Source organism: Catharus ustulatus, chromosome 11, assembly GCF_009819885.2.
Source record: "Catharus ustulatus isolate bCatUst1 chromosome 11, bCatUst1.pri.v2, whole genome shotgun sequence".
Taxonomy (NCBI): Eukaryota; Metazoa; Chordata; class Aves; order Passeriformes; family Turdidae; genus Catharus; species Catharus ustulatus.
In genome coordinates this window covers 5,053,366-5,072,974 of record NC_046231.1, presented here as the reverse complement: position 1 = coordinate 5,072,974, position 19,609 = coordinate 5,053,366, and the positions used below count along the sequence as shown (strand labels likewise).

The 19,609-nt window shown below is 40.7% G+C and overlaps 1 protein-coding gene across 1 annotated transcript; it reads right to left on the bottom strand.

Moving 5' to 3' along the window:
- Positions 1-17: 17 nt before the first annotated feature.
- On the bottom strand, positions 18-19,176 carry LOC117001526 (putative ATP-dependent RNA helicase TDRD12). The gene is given in 24 exon segments (XM_033069942.1): positions 18-3,723; positions 3,813-3,884; positions 4,364-4,533; positions 5,433-5,525; positions 6,051-6,146; positions 6,149-6,263; positions 6,578-6,765; positions 7,980-8,079; positions 8,289-8,509; positions 8,600-8,733; positions 9,497-9,614; positions 10,363-10,491; positions 11,212-11,400; positions 11,935-12,062; positions 13,048-13,201; positions 13,645-13,830; positions 14,222-14,326; positions 14,979-15,039; positions 15,764-15,822; positions 16,090-16,166; positions 16,351-16,552; positions 17,446-17,531; positions 18,266-18,321; positions 18,917-19,176. Coding segments are annotated over 24 exon segments (3,165 nt in total). The 3' UTR covers positions 18-3,557.
- Between the last annotated feature and the right edge of the window lie 433 nt (positions 19,177-19,609).

Below are 19,609 nucleotides of genomic sequence, written 5' to 3'. Positions count from 1 at the left end.
AAGAAGCAGGAAGGGCCTTTGCAGGGGTTTTACAGAGATGTTTATTTCAGCCACCGCATGAACAGCCACCACATGTTCAGAGAACAAATGCAAAAGGCCTTGAGAGGGTCCAGCTTCAGTACATGGGATAAGCAGGGCAGGAAAGAAGCATCAGAGACCAATTACCAGGGAACATGGGGGTGTCACAGAAGTGGGGTTAGGGCATAGGGCCAACAGGGAAACAGGGTGGGAGTGACCAGACTGAGGGACAGGGAGAGGGGCACAGGGCTGACCCAAGGAACAGAACAGGAGTTGCTTTGGCAGGACAGAACAGGATTCGTTTTCAAGAGGAGGCAGCTGAGGGAGACCTCTCATGTGCCCTAACTAGGGATGCCTTTCTGGGTCTCCACAAGGAGAAGCTCAGCAAAGCACCCAATCATCACTAACAAAAATTGCCTGCAATGATTAGGAAAGAGACAGCACCAGTTACCCTTAGACTTTACCAGCACACAGATGCACACATCATCCAGGGGAAGCTGTCACAGCCAAGGACTGGAGAGCCACTCCCGGACACTGAGAGTTCCTGCAGGTGCACCCACCTTTGCAGGCAATGAGGCTCCAACCTCGCTGTGAGAAGGCCCAGCTTTTATACTGTTAAACAAAGAAGCTGATGTCACTTCCAGTGTGGGAACACCTGATTTCATTCTCGATTTGGTTTCTCCCAAAGCCTGGCCAGGGCTCACAGAGGAACCAAGGGAAGTGACTTTGACCATCCAGGCCCAAACAAAGCCCAGCGTGGCCTTGTCTGAGTTGTAAATACAGAAAATAAATCCATGTTTCACCAATGCACACATACAGAGATCATCTTGCTAACAAAGCTTCTTTAATGAGCAGATACAAATATAACATTTGGTGGGAAGGTTAATCTAGAGGTCAGCTTTGGCTCAGGGCTGCTGTTCATGCCTCACTCAGGGCCTGCTGTTCAGGCCTCAGTACTGCAATCAGTGCTTTGACCTAGAGATGAACTACAACCCTCATAAAAACTCTTTCCATAATAGAACCTCAGATTTAGGTATTAGGCATAAAGGCATTGCCTCCTGTTCTTCAATTAAGTGTTGTTCAAATGCATTACTCAGAGCTATAATTCTCCTCCTTTTAAAACGTGCCTAATTAGTTGCCATTCTCTAGGTTCTTTGTCGAATCCCATTTTTTCTTGAGACTGTGTTTCTTTTTAGAAAAGTCTCAATACTCTATTTCCCATCACAGAGTGTCACAACAACTCTAACATGGAATGGAACACACAGAACGCTCACACTGCAATGATGACAGTGACTGCCCCAAATTCATTTCGCAGCAGGCTCCAATTTGGAAGCCAATCCCACCATGAAGAATTTTCTTCTTTCTCCCACTTTTCTACTGCTCTTTCTGTCAAGGCGATTCCTGATTGTTGGACTTCAAACACAGCACTGACAGACATTCCTGCAACATTCCTGTCCTAGAACAGCACAGGTTCCTCCCTGGCCAGCAAGCAGATAATCCAAGGTGATGTGGTTCTGTAGAGCTCCAATTTGTATTTGTTGGAGCTCAGAGGATGTGCTGTTGGATAGTTTAACAGCATCACTTTTTACTTCTTCTAGTAATTGATTTAGCTCATTAATGTAAACTCCACAGGACGAGGCAGCGCACGTGGGGCACAGGGTGATACAGAATCTTTGGCTATCTGAAATCAAAGGCACCCCTTGGGTGGAAAATGTTCTGTCCCCTGTGCTTTGGGCCAGAGGAGTTTCACAGTGGCCCTGCAGCTGGGAGTGCTGTAACACTGACCCTGAGCAGCTCCAGCACCCCGAGTTCTATTGACATTGGGAGTGATGGTAAAGCACAGAAATCATTTCACATTGTGGTGTCTAACTGTAACAGGATTTGGTTTCTCCTGAAGGGAAATCTTAGTAAATCCTCTAAAACTGGTAATTGTATTCCTTTGTTCCACAGCACAGCTTTCTGTAACTGTCCCTGCACTGGCCCTGAGTCAGAGCCCATTGACAGAGCTCTGGCCACCCCACAGGGTGGGCCCTCCAAGGGAACCCCATTCCTTCCAACATCAGTTGGGAACATTTCCAGCCATTAGTTACACTGAGTATTTTGGTTACTTTGATCTTTAGATTTCCATAAGAATTTCATTACTAATTCCTTGGTGAAACTCTAGAGGTGTTTCTGGCAAAGATTCTGGCTGACTCTCAAGATACAATTTACAGACATGAGCAGTACTTTAGCAACAAGATTATTCATTCTTCATCCTCAGTCTCATCCGGGTTAGGAATGATTGTCCATTGTTAGGAACAACATTCCATTGTCCATGGAGCTGGCACCTTTTTAATTCCCGGATAATGCCCCCAAGGTCCTTTGCTGTTCAGCTTTACCGCGCAGCCTGTGGGTAACAAGGCTTGGTGGGGTCCTTTCCCCTCCAGCTGGAGAGGTGCCGAGTCCCAGTCCCTGAGGCTCCTGGTTGGAATTCCTGTGGAAGTCCCTCAGTGTCACATCAGCCTGCACATGGAGTCCTGTGGATCAGAGCATTTTCCAAAGGGGCCCTTGGGGCAAACAGGTAGATTTGGTCAGGCAGGATCTGTACAACAGTATCCCATAACATCCACTTCTTCTGGCACAGAGCACTTGGCTGCAGGGACATATTCCCATCGTTCCTGCTCAGGTCTCAGGATTCAAACAGTGTTGTCTTTCCCCAGAGCTGTTCCTTCACCTGGCTCGGGAGGGCCACTGGGCCTCGGGACCCACACTTTGGCTCCATTACTAGGACTGCTGGATCCAAACCCTCTCTCTACAAACAGAGGTGATTTGATGTGGATCTCCTTCTTTCACAATTGTAAAAACTGCAGGAGCCACCCTGCCATGGGGTTGAATAATCCAATCTTGTTTGCTATTACTTAACAGAATTACTTTAATTTCTCCTTGATAATCTGCACCAGTTACTCCTCCCATGACACGAACACTTTGTAAGGCCAAGCTCCAGCGAGCAGTTATCAAACCAAAGTGTCCTGGAGGAATCTGAATTCCTTTTCCTGTACTGATAACTCTCATTTGCTTCTGATTTATCCTAGTTAATTCCAATGCATGAAGGCCCAGCCCTGCAGCCTCTGGGATGGTCCTGTCAGGGGCCATCACACCCAGAACAATTGCCCAGGAAGTCTGTCTCACTGGCCATGGTTGTATTTGCAAATTGGGTGCAGCCATTAACCTCTCGAGCGAGCAGCATTATTATTCACACTCATATTTCAACAGATTTCAACTCCCTTAAGCCCTGTGGCCTTAGACAGCAGACCTCTTGTCCTCTCTACAGCAGACACTTCCCGCTGACATGTTCAACTTGGAGCCAAAGAATTTCAAATGTCTGAAGGACAGAGCATTCCTCAACCAACCACACAGTTATAGTAGCCAGAGTCACTCTCGCAGCATCTCCTGACTGCTCAACGGAACGCAGCTCAGGCTGACTGCTAACATCACTCACACGGTGCTGCTCTGTGCAGCCAGAGCAATCTGCAGCTGCCAGGATGACTGCTAGGTTGGTATCAAGCACCTAACTTGAATTCACATTTGAAAACGTCAGAAATGATGGAAGGCTTACTGCCTGGAAGACCCACAGAACTGCTACAGTTTCCAGCAGAATTTTCCTGTATCAATGTATCCTGTGGACTGGACGCCTCCTCTGCACCAGCTGTGTCCTCTTTTGTGCTTCTGAAGACAGGACAAAGCAGTTTTAAGAGCAAACCCACAAACGACAGTCAGCTTCACCTTACTTTGCCTCCCCTTTCTTTAACCTGTACCTTACTAACAAAGCCTGTACTGAAGTTCCAAGTTTCCCAGATTTTCCAACTGTAGTCTCAGGCTTAGCAGGTCTGTAAAAACAATGATCCAAGCAGCTGCATCACACACATTTCAGCACACAGCATCACAGTAGAGTTGTCTGGTCCCTAGCATTACATGCTTTGACAATGACATGGAGGTTCTCAACCTTCCTTTGCCAGGAGAAAGGAATAAATGCAAACGCGTTGTGCCTGAGATACCAGATGTTTACTGACTGGTAAGCACCCAAACCAGCTTCTGAGCATTGTAAATTGTAACAATCTGAATGCAGACTCCTTACTTTTATTACTAACTCGCCTGTCTGCATCACGTAGGTTAGTATTTTCTAGAATTACAGTTTTCTTTTCCATGTGGTTACGGGGCTAAAGAGTAGTTCATGGGAAGCAGACACATTACAAACACAACTGTTTCTGCATTTAAATGAAAAGAACTGTCAGCAGTATTAATTGTATCCAAATAGAATTCTTCTCTTAATAAAGCATATGCTGAACAAAAATTTGCAAACACTTACAAATGCTCCAAGCTCTGTGCATGATCCAAAACTGCTATCTGTCTGCACAGCTTCTGAATTTCTCCTACATGTTCAGGATTGTCAGTTCCCAAACCCGTTGACAAAATCTCAGCTCGAATGTTGTACTCATTGATCCACATCTTCATTGTGGGAAGATTGGTAACCCCAACCTTGATTACACAACACAGGGAAAGCACAGCTCTTCAATGGTCTCTCTCAAACTCAAAGCTGCTTTTTCAGTCAAACTTCAAACGCAGCCCTACTGACTTATGCCTGCAGGCAATTTGGTTTTCCTCATTTTTAGAAAGGAACCTCTCCATGTTTAACTGTTTCCCTAGTATCACCATCATTTGCATTGTGATAATGGCTCAGGTAACTGGCTGTTTGCCCTACAGAACCAGGATGGCAATTAAGTAAACAGTGCCAGCCCTGATCATGGAAGTGACAGCCATAATATACCTCACGCAGTAAAGAACTGTGAGTCCGAAACAACCTGAGAACAGCTGAGGGGGACACAATAAAAAACTCCAAAGCCTAGAAATTGGTGAAAGATTGAGCTACACCATATGGGAACAGAAGCTACTGAAAACAATGACTTCCAGATAATTTTCTCTTTCCAATCCATTTTTCACTTGACTTGCTCCACAAAAATCAACAAGTCTGCTGGATGCTAATGGATGTGAAACTGCAGAACAACAAAAATCCAGGAACAAGAGCACCCATTTTTCCTGTTCTGATCATGAAAATGAAGAAGAAATGCTTGAACATTTTTAAATTTGCAGAAAAACTTAGACTAAAACCAACTGCAAACTAGCCTAAGAGAGCAGACTTAGTATTATTAACAGAATAAATTATGTCTACCTCAAGAGCTGTTGGGTATCAATAAACCATCTTGGAGGATCCAAGTTTCATTCTTCCATAGGAATGTGACAAACTGCACAACTGACTTCACAAGACAAACTACTGAACACCAGCAGCTCCCAAATACACTTCTATTACTAACTTTGTGGAATAATCTTGGACCACATGCAGATATACTGATTTCCCAGTGCTGCCATTCTATACCTACCATTGGGTCAACCCAAACTGTTCTTCCCAAGGTATGCACCACTTTTGCATGATGAAGCTTTCCTTTAATTTTGTGATTAATGTGGTCAGTCACCTAGGAAAAACAAGTTGCCACTGCACTTGAGATGTATGGATACCAACACAGCTTTACAGTCACTTCAATTACGATGAAACAACATCTTCTGAGCTTAACTGAAAAGGGCATTCAACAAATAAATACAGTTTTGAGTAAACCAGTGGAACACTAAGTTAGAAGAGTATTAGCCTTCAAGGAAAGAGTTTCCTTAACGAAAGATCACTCAAACACAGGTCAATTTAGAGAGGCTACACTTCCCCTGTTCCTCCCCCAGAATCCAAAGCAGTGAGAACCTATTCTAAAAGAAAGACATCTAAACCAAAAAACCCATGAACTTCACTTCACTTCATTATTTCACAGAAGAACAAAAAAGGAAACCAACCTTCTTAGAATCTGCCCCAATAGCAGGTATTTAGTGTCAATACTAGTAAGCAATGCAACTTGGTACCTAAGTTTACAGTTTGTAACTGCTTTCTTGTAGAAAATTACAGAAAGAGAAGGTAAAGAGCATAAAGGAAGTATCATGCAAAACCTGCTTATTACCTTTGGATTCCATTCAACTTCATTATCTATGGGTTTTACTCTACAAACTACAATTTCCACAGCCTGAGGTGGCAGACTCTGAAACTCTGAAGGGAAGGTAAGTGAAGCAGCTGATCACTATTAACTTGACTTGTCCTGCCTTCATCTATATATTTATTTGTGACCTTACAGATGTTTTCTTCATCTTTTGCGGGAGTCTCTACCACCTGAACCCTTCATAAAGTAGGAAAAGAAACACAGAATTATTATTCATGTAACCAGTTGTGCAGAGTAATTTTTAAACCTGCTCTCATTTTAAAACTGGTATTTTCATTCTGCAACCAAGTGCACTTGTGGGCAATCATCTTGTTTGCCACTCAGGAACTCAGAGCAGGCAAAAGCTTTTCAAAAGCATTATTGGCATAACAGTGAGTTTTTGCTGCTTTTGAGTATGGGCTGACTTTTTCCTTTACCCAACAGTCAAGTTTTTAAAAAGCTTTGCATAAATATATGTACATGAATAAAGTAAAAAGCCAACAAAATTTTACCTGTGGCAATTGGCTCCCTCATGTAACCCATAGTACACTGACTTCTCCACGGTGTTAACAGATATCCTATGTCCTGGGACCTTGAAATAATCATTCATTTCTTTAGCAAGAACTGTATATTGATCCTTTTGTTTCTTGACTACTCGACCAAAGTAGTTTGTTGCATGTATAATGAAGAGAGGCAGGATCTGAAAGGATCAAATACATCAGAAGAAAGGAGGGATGGATGACTTCTCAAACCAATGAAATTTAAGCCTTTATATACAGATCACATACCTCTTTCCTGTCCCAAAAGGTGAGAGATGTTGCCGTACACACACATTTCTGAAAACAGTTGTTTATTGCTATTCTCAATCCTAACTGCCCATAGCTCAGTCAGTGGTGGACAGCAATGTATGGAGCAAGAACTGCTGGGTGGCAGGTGATGATACTCCACCCTCAGTGAACACCAGTGACTTCTGCCAATTATCTGCCAGGCTACTCACCACTCACATTCTGTACCACTCCAGCTCTACTTGGAATACTCCAGCCTTCCAGGAGTTTTACAAGAACTGACTGCTTTTGTTTTTTGCACCAAAATTACTTAAATAAAAGACTACAAACACACAGTGCACACCAATGCATAAAATGCTGCAGTGAGTGCACCTCAGAAAGCCCAAGTCTCAAAGGGAGCTAGAGACACATACTCTTACTGGGATGTCAAGAATCATCATAGCAAAGTCAACCTTCTAGCCATGAGGGTTTCATGAACGTGGAACTACTGAAAAAGAAGTCTAACTGAAACATCACTCTGTAGCAGAAGAGTCTCCCAAAGCACTGATATTTTTGAAGGAAATAACTAAAATGTTCTGCCTACATGAGAGGAGTTCGCATTTCTTTGGCACACTATAAACAAAAAAATCATTCTCTAATCCCAAGGCCAGAAAATGCTCTTTTTTCAGAAGTTTGCACCAACATGTCAGCTAAGAAAAAAATCTTTCCGCTTCAACTTTTCTTCACTCCTACAGATCACTTTGTGTTTCCTCTACAAGAAATATGTTTCTAAAAACCTCCATCTTTGTTAATTTTGATCTATGGTCACAAATAATAAAGGGAATTAATACACAGCACACAAGTCCTCCTCCCGCAAAATAGGAATCTACAATGCAGAAAAATAGCCTGAGGTAAACTCAGAATCACCTGCAAAAGAAGTTCCAGTTCAAGCTAAGGTCACAAAGAACATCTGTAACGCTGATTCATGCAAGGGATAGGGCAAAAAACTAGACAATAACGAACAGCTATGTCAAATGATATCCACACTGCAGTAAGATTAATGGAATACAAAAAAAATGAGGTAATGTGCCAAGCAGCTGGTTAAGACCTGTCCTCTTGGTACCCAAGCCCAAGGAAAACTGTAACTTACTGTCACACGTTCAGGTGTTTCTACCATCTCATCTGCGATATTCTGGGCCATGTCTATCGAGAAACTGATTTGATGGCAATCTGGACACTCTGTTCTGTTCCTACATTAAAAAAAACACAACAGGTTTAGAAAAAAACAGTCGTTTACAACTGAAAGCAAAGAGCTAAGTGACTAGCAACAGGCAACAAAAAAGAATAAAAAAAACCCGTGAGCAAAACCTATTTTACATAAAAGCATCCAACAGGAAAAATTCCTCAAGGAATCAGCAGCAATCATCATTCAGGGCACAAAAAGCTGACATGTCCTTACCTGCAAATCCCAAATGTTTTAAGGGAAGCACAAAAAGGCCTTGAAGATTTCTCATTTTCCCCAGATTCCAGCACCTTGGCAGTCAAATCACAGAATTCTTCTGGAATTTCAGCTTCTGCACGCTTCAAATAGTGGAGAATCCCAGGTGCATGACAGAAACTGTTCTCTGCCAGCAGAATGACTGACTTGGCCTTAGTATGTTCCTCATCTACAGCAGAATCCTAGAAGTAATAAGAAATATTTTGGAAAACGTTGATGTATTCACCAGTAATAATCCCATGTAGCATCACCCAATCAAGGTTCACCCAAACCTTTATCCCAGTGCAGAAATCGTCACTCATGCTTTGCAGGCGCTGCTCAAAGACTCCTGGAGATGGGAAACTGAAATGGATCACACAAGTTGCATCTCTGATTCCCAAGGACTGCAGGCAGCCATCTGTTAAAACTAAGCACATTTTTCACACATATATAATTCAAACATGGGAAGGATCACATCACATGCACCACAGCTGATTTCCTTCTCCCCACCCACTGACTGGAAGAGGAATTTTTCCCCAATGTACTCCTACAAGGCTTTTTATTTCTCCAGTCAATAAACTCAGCAGCATATGGCAGACACAGCATTTCATGCCAATCTCACAGAAGTCTCTATTTCCTGTCAGCACCACAGAATACAGAGAATTGAGCACCGCCCAGTAATTCACAGAGTAAGACAGGAGACAGCTGAAATAATGCAGGAATTCTTACAGCTCTGCATGAAACTACAAAGCAGAGGGAAGTCCATCTTCTTGGTTTTGTATAACATGAAAAACAAATTGAGTCTGAAAATGGATAAAGGCCTTCGTTACAGCAAAAAAAAAATTGAAAAAAAAATAAAAAAAACCCCCACAAAAAACCCCCTAATGAACTTACAAATCTGGAAATTATTTCAGACTTAGCATCTCCTCTGCAGCAGACACAACTGTGAAATGATGGAAAATCTCTGAAAATATTGGTAGTTCTTTTAACTAAGCACAGCAAATAGTAACAGGAGAAAAGAAAATTAAATAAAACCCAAAGGGTTGTAGCATTGAGAAGTAAACAGAGAACTGGAAAGAGTTCATAGGGATCTGCCCCTGTGGAAGTGGTGAGATAAGCCAGTGTAAGTTCTTGCTGCAGATCTTAGCTTTACATTAAGATACAACTCCAACCAGACAGAGAATCCTCACCTAACACAGCAGGAGTGCCAGAACTGTGCATTTTTCTCCACCTCTCCAAGACACACTTAGCATTACACTTGCTCTCCTTATGCTTTTTCAAGGAAACTACTGAGTTGCTCTTCAGTGCCTGCATAACAAAGTGAAAAGTTACACATTCCTGCAACGATACAGTATGTGCTTCAATCACCTCTAATAAGCAGCATCTCTGACTAAAATTTAGCACACCTTACCGTAGAGACACAAGAAAACAACTAATGAAATTTAGGTTGCTTACATGAAAAAAGAAAGGTATTAATGGAGATAAGGTTCATTATTTTCCTGCATAAAAAGAAAACAACAAGCTCATGTTCCCATGTATTAATACATTAGATGACATTTAAGAAAGTAAAAATGTCAAGCTTTTCCCCACATTAATGTGTCATCTCTAATCTGATTCCACGATCTAACAACACACAGATTCATGTTTCAGTCTCTCAGAACAAGCACTCTTCATTACATGAACCCCTGAAATATTTTCATAGGCCAGGTAAAATATTTGATGTTGGTGTACACAAGGATTACTATGAACAGATTCAATCTAACATCAACAAGCACTTTTTAAAGTGGTGGTAGGGTTGGTTTTGATATGCTTGAACCCTCAAATATTCAAGGGAAATGTGTTAGTCACAATCCCAAACCAGAAACTTTTAAGTATCACATGATCTATGCCACCTATTTGCTGGCAGTCAGTTTGGGGTTACTTTCAGCAGGAATTATTAACTTCCAAATTCACATTCCTCCTTTTTTTGTCAGAAACCGAGATACTTTAGTTCGTTATGACTTGAAAATTTTATAAAAAGCCCTGCTTAGCAATCTACATTTAAATGCTTTCTTACCTTATGAATCATCTCTACTTCAGTTACTGAGTCAGTGAATACCAGCACTTTCTGAAGATTCCTCTGGGTAAAATCCAGGATTTTGAGTAACTCAGCAGTTCTGCTGCTGTTCATGCAGGGCTGCACCACCTAAAAGCAAATACAAAACAGAGGGCTGGTAACTCATATAACCCATACATATTTTACTATATAATTCATCCTAACCTTAATGCATCCACTCATTGACACTTTCAGTTCTGCTCAACCATTAAGGCTTCTCACAAAAACTCGTGGGCCGTTTCCTGACATGCTCAGAGTATCTACTTTTGGAGATATCCCAACATTTAAAATTTGCAAACTACTCCGTTCTGAGACAGAGTAATCCAAATCAAACTTAAACCATCTCGTATTATTCTTAAGGGCTATACCATGCTGACTGGAAACTAAGGGAAAAGATACCTAAAAATATGTAATAGACCTTCTAGAAATTTGAGGCCAAAAGTTTGGTATTGTGTGAAAGCAGCAAACCAAGAACTTTACTGGATTTGCTCTGGCACAGCTTACCTTGTAGTTCTGGTAGTCACAACTCAGAACTGCAAAAACATTCTGGCAACATCATGGTCAAAAACTGTACTGTTTGCAATTACATCTCATCAAATTCAGACTCATTTGCACTAACCACGAAATACTCAAGGGACTGTCTTCATCTTAGTCTTGAAGAGACCTCCAGCTCCTTCAGTGACTCACCTGCATGAGCTTTCTAACAGCCAGTTCAGCTCACACTGGGAGGCAGCACTGCAGCACCACCTGCTTCCAATAAACCAGCACCAGCCATGTATCCAAGCAATGACATCGTTTCCAAAGTTTTACCTGTTGCACATTTCCAAAGAGGGCAGCTTCTTTGATAACTGTTATCACAATGTGAGGATCATTCATGAACTCCTTTATCAAGGGTGTGATGTGTTTATTCCACTGAGTTCCCACAGCAATGATCTGATGTGGAAGACCTCCCTGTGCCTGAGCAGTGGCTTTCTTGTAACAATCCAGTATAGTAAACACCTAGGAAGAAAAGAGGTTTTTCTTCTCTCCTCTCATCATATTCCAGCAAACACATGTCAGCCCAGAAAAACACATTGTTTTTTCCAGTCACAAAGCCACTACCACAGCAAACTACAAGTTTCACACCTCAAAAGAAGTTTTGTTTGTACACTTTTATCCTATTCTTTGAATGACTTCTGAAGCAAGAGAAAGCAACAAGACAGCATGTAGTGACAGCATATGTGTGTGCACATAACTGTAATGTAGGATTCTGTCCAGAGAAGGAAAAGGATCTGTTCAAACCTGCAATATAAAAAGCCTAGAAAAAGCAGATCTGAGGGCAGAGGCCTTCAGAAAGAACTAGGTGGTAACTAGAAGACAAGCCCAACCTGCTAACACAGTAATTTGCAAATTACAAAAAAAAAAGGAGGGAAAAGGGGAAAGGGGAAAGGTCCACCATAAATCCAATTCCAGTGGTTTTTTTCCTCAGCGTGTGCCGCTGTTTCATGCACAACTGGAACAGCATTTTGCCCAGTGACTGTGTAAGCCATTTACCTGTTCAGTAGTGCCAGAGAACAGCACTTCAATCTCATCAAGAACAAGGTGGCAAAGCCTACACAAAAACCTAGTGTTGTGTTCCAGCAGTCTCAGGAGGTTGAATGGTGTAGTCACTACTACTTCACCTACAAGTTAGGAAAGACAGTTACCATTAACTTACAACTTGGAATAGTATCACTATGACACCAAAGAACACAGTAGCTTTATTAGAAAGGGTCACATTTGTATTCCAGATTCATCATGTTGAAGCTTGGGAGTTTGAATTTTTCTACTCCTGCAAGTTTTCCAAGACGTAAGTGCACCCACTTATGTGAGGCTCTGATATTCTGAAATCCAATGAAACGTCTGAAGGTTAACAAGTTTACAAAGCAGAATGTAATTTCATTTTCCTGTAAGGTATTGGAAGTAGAAGTAAGAACTTCAGAACCAAATAGCCAGAAGGGAAATATTTATAAATACATGCAAGAGTAATCTCAGGAAAGTTGTTTCCATAGTGGAATAAAGCACACATTGTAGCCTAGCAATTTACGTAAATGTGTGTGTGCACATGTATCTATCTACACACAGAAATAAAACCACACTAATCTTCACTGGTGCAAATACAACAACAGCTCTGTTGCTAAAAGGTCTGAATTCATCCACCAGGCTCAAACTTGAATGATGGATGAAAGAATACCAACTGCTGTAATAGATAATAGAGTTGTACACAATTCTTCACGATTTTATCCATAGTTCATATTCCCTTGGCACAACAAAAGCTGCTTTTGAAAATGCAGGTATCAACCAAAGCTTAACAAAGACATCAAATCAGAACACACCTAAATGTTTTAAGTACATACATCCAAGCAGGGCAAGTCTCCCCACAGCTTTTTCATTATTTTTATGCTGTTTCTCTGTGGAGCACCCTCTGCATGCTACTGAGTTAGATGCACAAAGTACTGAGCATTTATTGCAACAGCAAGTTGCAAAGTACCATTTAAACAAACAAAACCCCAACTGCACTTTATAAACTAAGTACTTGAGAAGCAGAAATTGCTCTTTCACGTGCTCCTGCAATTAAGGCAGCCCACACAGCCTCCAAGCAAAACTAAGATGACAAAGTATTCTTACAGCCTTGAATTTCCACTTGGCTGGCTGCTTCCTTGTTCTGCCCAAGGATTACCAGCACTGGATGAAGGCGTCTGCCACCTTTCCCGTATGTTTTCAGCAGGTCAAAAACAAGTTGTGCCTTCTTCCATCCAGGACATAAAATCAGTGCTAGGGGCTACATACAGAGGTACAAAAATTGACAACACACTATTAGACAGAAGTGCAGAACCTCAAGAATCTTGTCTTACTTGGGCTGTACTGGACCATTTTCAGAGGTCCCTCACAACCTCAGTAATTCTGTTTCTGTGATCTAACAAGCTAGAAAATGCATTATAGTATTTACAACAGCTAATACCCATTTTAGTTTAATGAGTACATACTACTCATGCAGAAATAAAGCTCCACCATGTATCTAAGTGCCGGGCCATGAACCACTCGTTAGGAATTGCTTTAAAAGTAAGTTTGGCACTCCCCCCATTCACACAGTCCATCCAAGTCCTCTAAGCAGAGGCCTTACAGAAACTGGCAGGCATCATGAAGATACACTGAGATGACATTAACGTATACATTCCAAACATTCAGAGTAACAACAGATTCTCTGGTCTAATAGATACATACTCCACTCATGTCTGGCAAGACTTGGCAGTCACTTTCCAACTGCAGAAGTGTAAGAACTGGTGGAATATATAAGAAGGGATCATTTCCCTGATGGGAGATGGCAATGACATCACATCCCTGAGCTACTGGTGGCCAACAATACGACTCGGTGAAGGTAGGGCCTGAAAACTTGTTCCAAACAAGTTCCTACAGAAAGAGATATTAAGAGTTTCCCATTAAATCTGTGTACTTAAACGCCAACAAAACAAGACAAAGCATAACAACAAAAAATGCTTCTGACCCACTACATAATAAATGTCCTTAACAGGTAATATGAAATACCATCTTCTGGGCTGAGCTATTAAATCACTGTATTAAAATTCAAACCCACTTGTAGCAATAGCTAATATACCAGAAAAAAAAAAAAAAAAGGGTAAAGCTCTTACAGCATTGTTCCAAAGCTTCACTTATTCAATCACATGAAAAACCTTGGACATATTCCTCAACCAAACTGAGGTATTACTGTAATATTTACTATGTAGATTTGAGGTATGAAACTTGTCTTAAAAAATAATCAATGTAGTATCATCATCGCTACCTTTTTCAGACCATCAAAAAGCGGTGCTGTTTCCAAAACTGATGATGGCTCGATTTTCTTGCTCAGGAATACAAAGTTTTTTTCTTTCCCAACACTTTTACAACTCTGAAACCATGAGACAAATAGATGACAAAGGCAACCCTTAACAAAAGGGGTTTAATTCACAAAAACTCAGAAGCACTCACTGTATTTTAGAAAATGGCTTTTTGATATAAATGAATCAAATCCTAAATTCACTTTAAATATGATTCATACATACTGACCAAGGGCGAGATAAAAACTCATCATTGCTATTCTTGAAGAAAGATTTTCAAAGATGGTCTTAACTGTCTTAAACCCCTGAACAGATGCAGTGGATGCTCTGTTGTAGAGCAGGCACTCAGTCCCACGATGAGCAGCATGAGGCAGGGACTGCAGTCACAACGCAGATGGCAATTTCTCTCCACTGCTCCTTCTCTCTTCTCTTGTCTGCTCCAATACAGGTCCTCTACAGACTGCAGCCCCCTCAGAAACACCTGCATGGAGCTCCTTCTACTCCTCTGACCCTGGCATTGCCTGTTTCTCACTTATTTTTGTTCTCTTCCCTGTGTTTTTGCCCTTTCTTAAACTCAGAGAGGCATCCCCAACTTGGCTGCTGGCTCAGCTTTAGCCTGCAGAGGCCAGTGCAGGTGCAGACAGCCCCTGACCTCCTTCCACAGAGGCCCGATGCTACCAAAACCAACAACACAAGTTAAATGAAAGTTAATGCTTGAAATACCTGTTGGTCATCTTCCACTGTGTGTGTCTGGAGGGAATCGGGATTTAAGAACTGTGGAAGCCTGAGAAACAGAGTTATTAAATCCAACATTAATGCAAAAGAAAAATGTCATTTATAAATACCACCAAGTATTTCCCATGTGTCATGAAGCAATTCACTCGAAGTATTTCTGACATACCTATGCCAATGAGAAAAACCCTCAGTACAAAAGGAGAAATCAAAACTCACCACTTGAAAAGCAAAATTTAGTGAAAACAATCCTTCAGAATATTTTTCAACGTTAACTGGTAAATTGCCTGATATTAGAAGAAAAATAGACTGGACTGTAGAAAAAAAAAAGGTTTCTTAAAGTTCCAAAACATAACTCATCTTTGCATCAGTTAGCAACTGAAAGAAGGAATACTCCTGAGGTTTATTACATATACATCAACTAACCTGCAGCACAGTGAAAGCATTGCACAAATTCATCCAGTCATGTTCTATTAAATCTGAAAACTTTATAAATCACACTAAGAATAAAATTGAGCAAGTTTACAGATTTAATGTGCACGAAAAAACCTCCCCACCACACCCCCGTTGTCAAGCTGCTACAGAAAGAACTCTTGTTTTTCTAGTCCGAGTAACTATCAGCACCTTCCAAATCCCTCCTTCCCTAAAAGTATGTGTATGTACCTTCCCTTTCCTTCTGCCCTTCAGAGGCCTAAGAACAGGAACTGCAACCATACTACAGCTCCCAACCATCTGACTACAGAATCATTCTGAATATTTAGAATGCTGCACCACACCTCTCTGTTTGAACTGCTTTATCTTCCTTGGAAGGCACAGCTGGCACCATGCTGACCACCTAGAAAGAAAACACATTTTAAGCACTAAAATACTATTCAAAACCAATACTTAAAACACGAAATTGAAAGTGGTTTTCTTACCAAGACGTTGTATTCTACAACATTCTTTTACAAATTGGAAGTTCCTCTAAGGCAATAATTTTGATGAAACAAACTTCAGAAAACTCTCTAAGAATATCAAGCTGCATGACTGCAGCACACCTAATTTGGCCTACACGTTTACTTTAGCTTGTATTTCACCATTTAATAGAAGATGTAATACTTACAGGCACAGTTTTGTCCTTTAGAACCGTGTGTGGCCTTTGGGATCTCTTCTGAAGAACACAATTACAACCAGCAAGATCTAAAATGGTAAACAAAATGGAGATACCCATCTCTGATTATCTGAACACATGAAAGCCACAGATGGACACCATGTGTCCCCGTCACCAGGATCCAAACCAAGGCAGGAAATTCCCATTCCACACATGCAACCAAACACACAAAGTGCTGCATGCAGGACTGTCTCCCACACTCGTGGGTCTCACCTGGCTCAAGATGTGGTGACACCTCCTCCCCAAAGGGCAGTTTTGGCCTGGCAAGAAATGTAGGACCAACAAACTCCACCAGAACATACCCAGCATTTAAGGACACTTCATCATCAGAATTGTCTGCAGAACCCCCTGCAGTCCCTTCAGCTTCCTTGTAATAAGCAAAGTGCTTTGCAACCAGATCATCATTAACACAGATCTACAAAAAAACAAACAAGGTCTTTTTTCATCTCTGTCAACAAGCAAGAAGCTACAATAGCACATACTTGGTTAGAACTTATGTAAAGCCTTAAACAAAAGCAGTGCTTTTTTAAGTGATGAAAAGCCCCAAACAAAATCCCACCAAACAAAACCCCAGACATAAGGAGTACCAGTGAACACTTTCTGTCAAATATTCATTCCAAAAAAGCAAAGTCCTATCTTCCAGTATGTTCAGCAGCTGTTAACTAGTGAGTTTTATGTGTCTGGCCAAAATTCTGTACTGAATTTAACTGTTTCTATGAGCCCTACACATCTAAAAGAACCCTCTGATTCAATCAAGCCTGTTTATTTCTTTTGGATCAAAATCTGGCAGAAAAAAAAAGTAGTATTAGGTCTAAAACTTCTTGTATCTACCATACAGCTGCTTAACTCCGGCAGAAGATACAGCAGAGATTTGATACAAGTTACACATTTTGGCAAGTGGAATTATACTGGATGTTTTTTCCAGCTCCTTGAGGATTCAGCTGTATGCAAGAGTGTGAAGTTTTAGTTATTTTTATTTATGCAGCTGCTTCACAAAAGCATCTTCAAATGTTTACCACAAGAAGTACACCAAATAACGCATAGTTAACCACTTAAATACTGGCTGGACTTCACTTGCTTGTCAGAAATTTCCAAGAAAATGTTCATATAGAGAAAAATACAGGTTCTGCCTATAAGAATTTCTCCAGAGGTTTACAATGAACACAACTGTAAGAAAAACCTCTAATAAGTTAATGATTTGGCTTCTACTGTATCTGACTGAAATTACAAAACTCTTAAGTCATACTTCCCAGTCTTAAACTAATAGCAAAGTACATCTATAGAGCTGGAAATACAAAAGTATCTTACCTTTTCATCTCTTATAGTCACAAAAAGAAATACCTCTAACACTTTATCTTCTACTGCCTGTATTGTGGCTTTAATTTCGGTAACCTCTAATAAACACAAGAAAAAAGATTATAGCCTTATCACACTAGCACCATTGTTTACTTTCTGAGACAGAAAAAAAGAGAAATCACAATTAAAAATTTGTAACACATGTCAGTTCACCTAAGTGAAACAAAGAATTTAACAATAAGAACTTCAAACCTCCAAAAAGGAACTTGTCTTAGCCTTTGAAGGAAGACTTAAGAGTTGAAACAAATTAATTGTCTTGAGACAAATCACTTAGTTCTACACTGGAAGTCATTGTTTGCTCTTACACTCTGACAGTCTGGGGCACTAGCATGTACTTTCCAAGTGTGACATTTCCTTTTCTTGAAAGAAGCTGCATTTGCACATCTGTACAGCTTTGCTGCGCTTTTCATTCAGGCAAACACAGCTGATAAAAGTCTGTTCCCAAACTCTGAAGCACGTCTGCATACACTCATGCAGGACAGCTGTGATGCCGATTCAGAGTCTCAGGCTGAATACACAGAGTGGTTCCCATGTTCAAATCAAATGTGACATGAATGCTCCCTCTGCCTAATCTAGCCCAACACCATCTACTTAGCTACCAAAATTTATGCAGCACAGAAGCACAGAGTACTCAAAGTACAGCTCCTTTCTCAGTGTTTGTAACAAACAATATTTGCAAATATAATCAAATTCACAGAAGTATAATAAACGTGTATGTAAGTATTGCATTGCTTTAACTATTGATTTTTCCCCAACCTGAAGTGCTATGTACCTTCAAGAAGTTTTCGAAAATGCTGGATAGCAGCAGTATCCCATCTTTTGGTTGGTCTAGGAAAAGAAACACAACCGGTTTTTCCACATTATAAAACATGAAAACAATAATTTTAAAAAACCTCTATACAAGTATAAAGATCTAAGTCATGCAAATTCTTACAAAGAGCAGAACTAGACAAATCAGCACAATCTGATTACTTACCAATAGTCTTGGCAATATTGTTCCAGCTCACCAATATCATGAACTGATTAAAATTAAAATACACTGTTTGGTCAAGGTATCATCTAACATAAAATATGAAGAAATCACAGAATAATTTAGGTTGGAAAAAAACCCCCAAGATCATTGAATCTTAACCCCTAACTCAGCAGCGCCAAGATCACCACTCAACCATGTCCCTTAGTGCCACACCTAGTCGTCTTTTAAATCCCTCCAGGCATGGTGACTCCATCGCTTCCCCAGGGAAGCTTTGTCCTCACAGCTGGAAGAGAGCTGATTTTCCTCTTAGTAGCTGGTACAGTTCTGTGTTTGCTATGAGAATAATGCAGGTTTCTTCTGGAACTATAATCCCTTCTAAAAAATTCTGCACTAAACCCTCACACTTCAGAAATGCATGAATAGAGAACAGATTTACCAAACTCTCCTTACCCTATTTTGGCAGTGTTTTCACAGTAGTCAATATGCAGAGTCAGTGGCTTTGTGCAGTGCAGCCGACACTTCTTTGCTCTGTGTGGGATCTTTGCAAACGCTCCTGCTACAACTCGAATGCTGCAAAACAAAATCAAAATGACCTCATTTTGCAGGGCAGAATTTCTTCTCCAGAAGTCACTGGTCTCATAAACCACCTCCTGTTTACCTGAACTTGACAACACAGTTCTTCCAGGAGTTTGGATCTCACTGGCTTCCATCCTGGAACCAGGGTCTTACTCTAAGGATTACTCAGGACCAGCTGGTGAACAGAATTGCTTTTCTATTCATTCAGCATCAATACACATCCTAGTTACTTGGAATCCTTCTGATTCTCTGTCACACCACTTTCAAGTCTTCTTGCTATTCAACTTCTAAATACCTACAATGGTATTTAACCCATTGTAAAGTTGTTTTCCAACAAAGCAGCAGTCAACATACAAACTTTATTTCTTTTAAAACATTTTAAGTAAGTTCTAATTCTGTGGAATACCACCAAAACCAGTTTGGTCAAGTTTCTCATGCTCCAAGTTGCGCATTTTAATACAGAAACAACCTTTGAGAGGTGGACTAGGTTGCTCCAGAACACAGAATGTATTTTTCAAGATTTCAGAGACCAAAAGTTTTGCATTCATTTTATTAAGAACTCAGAAC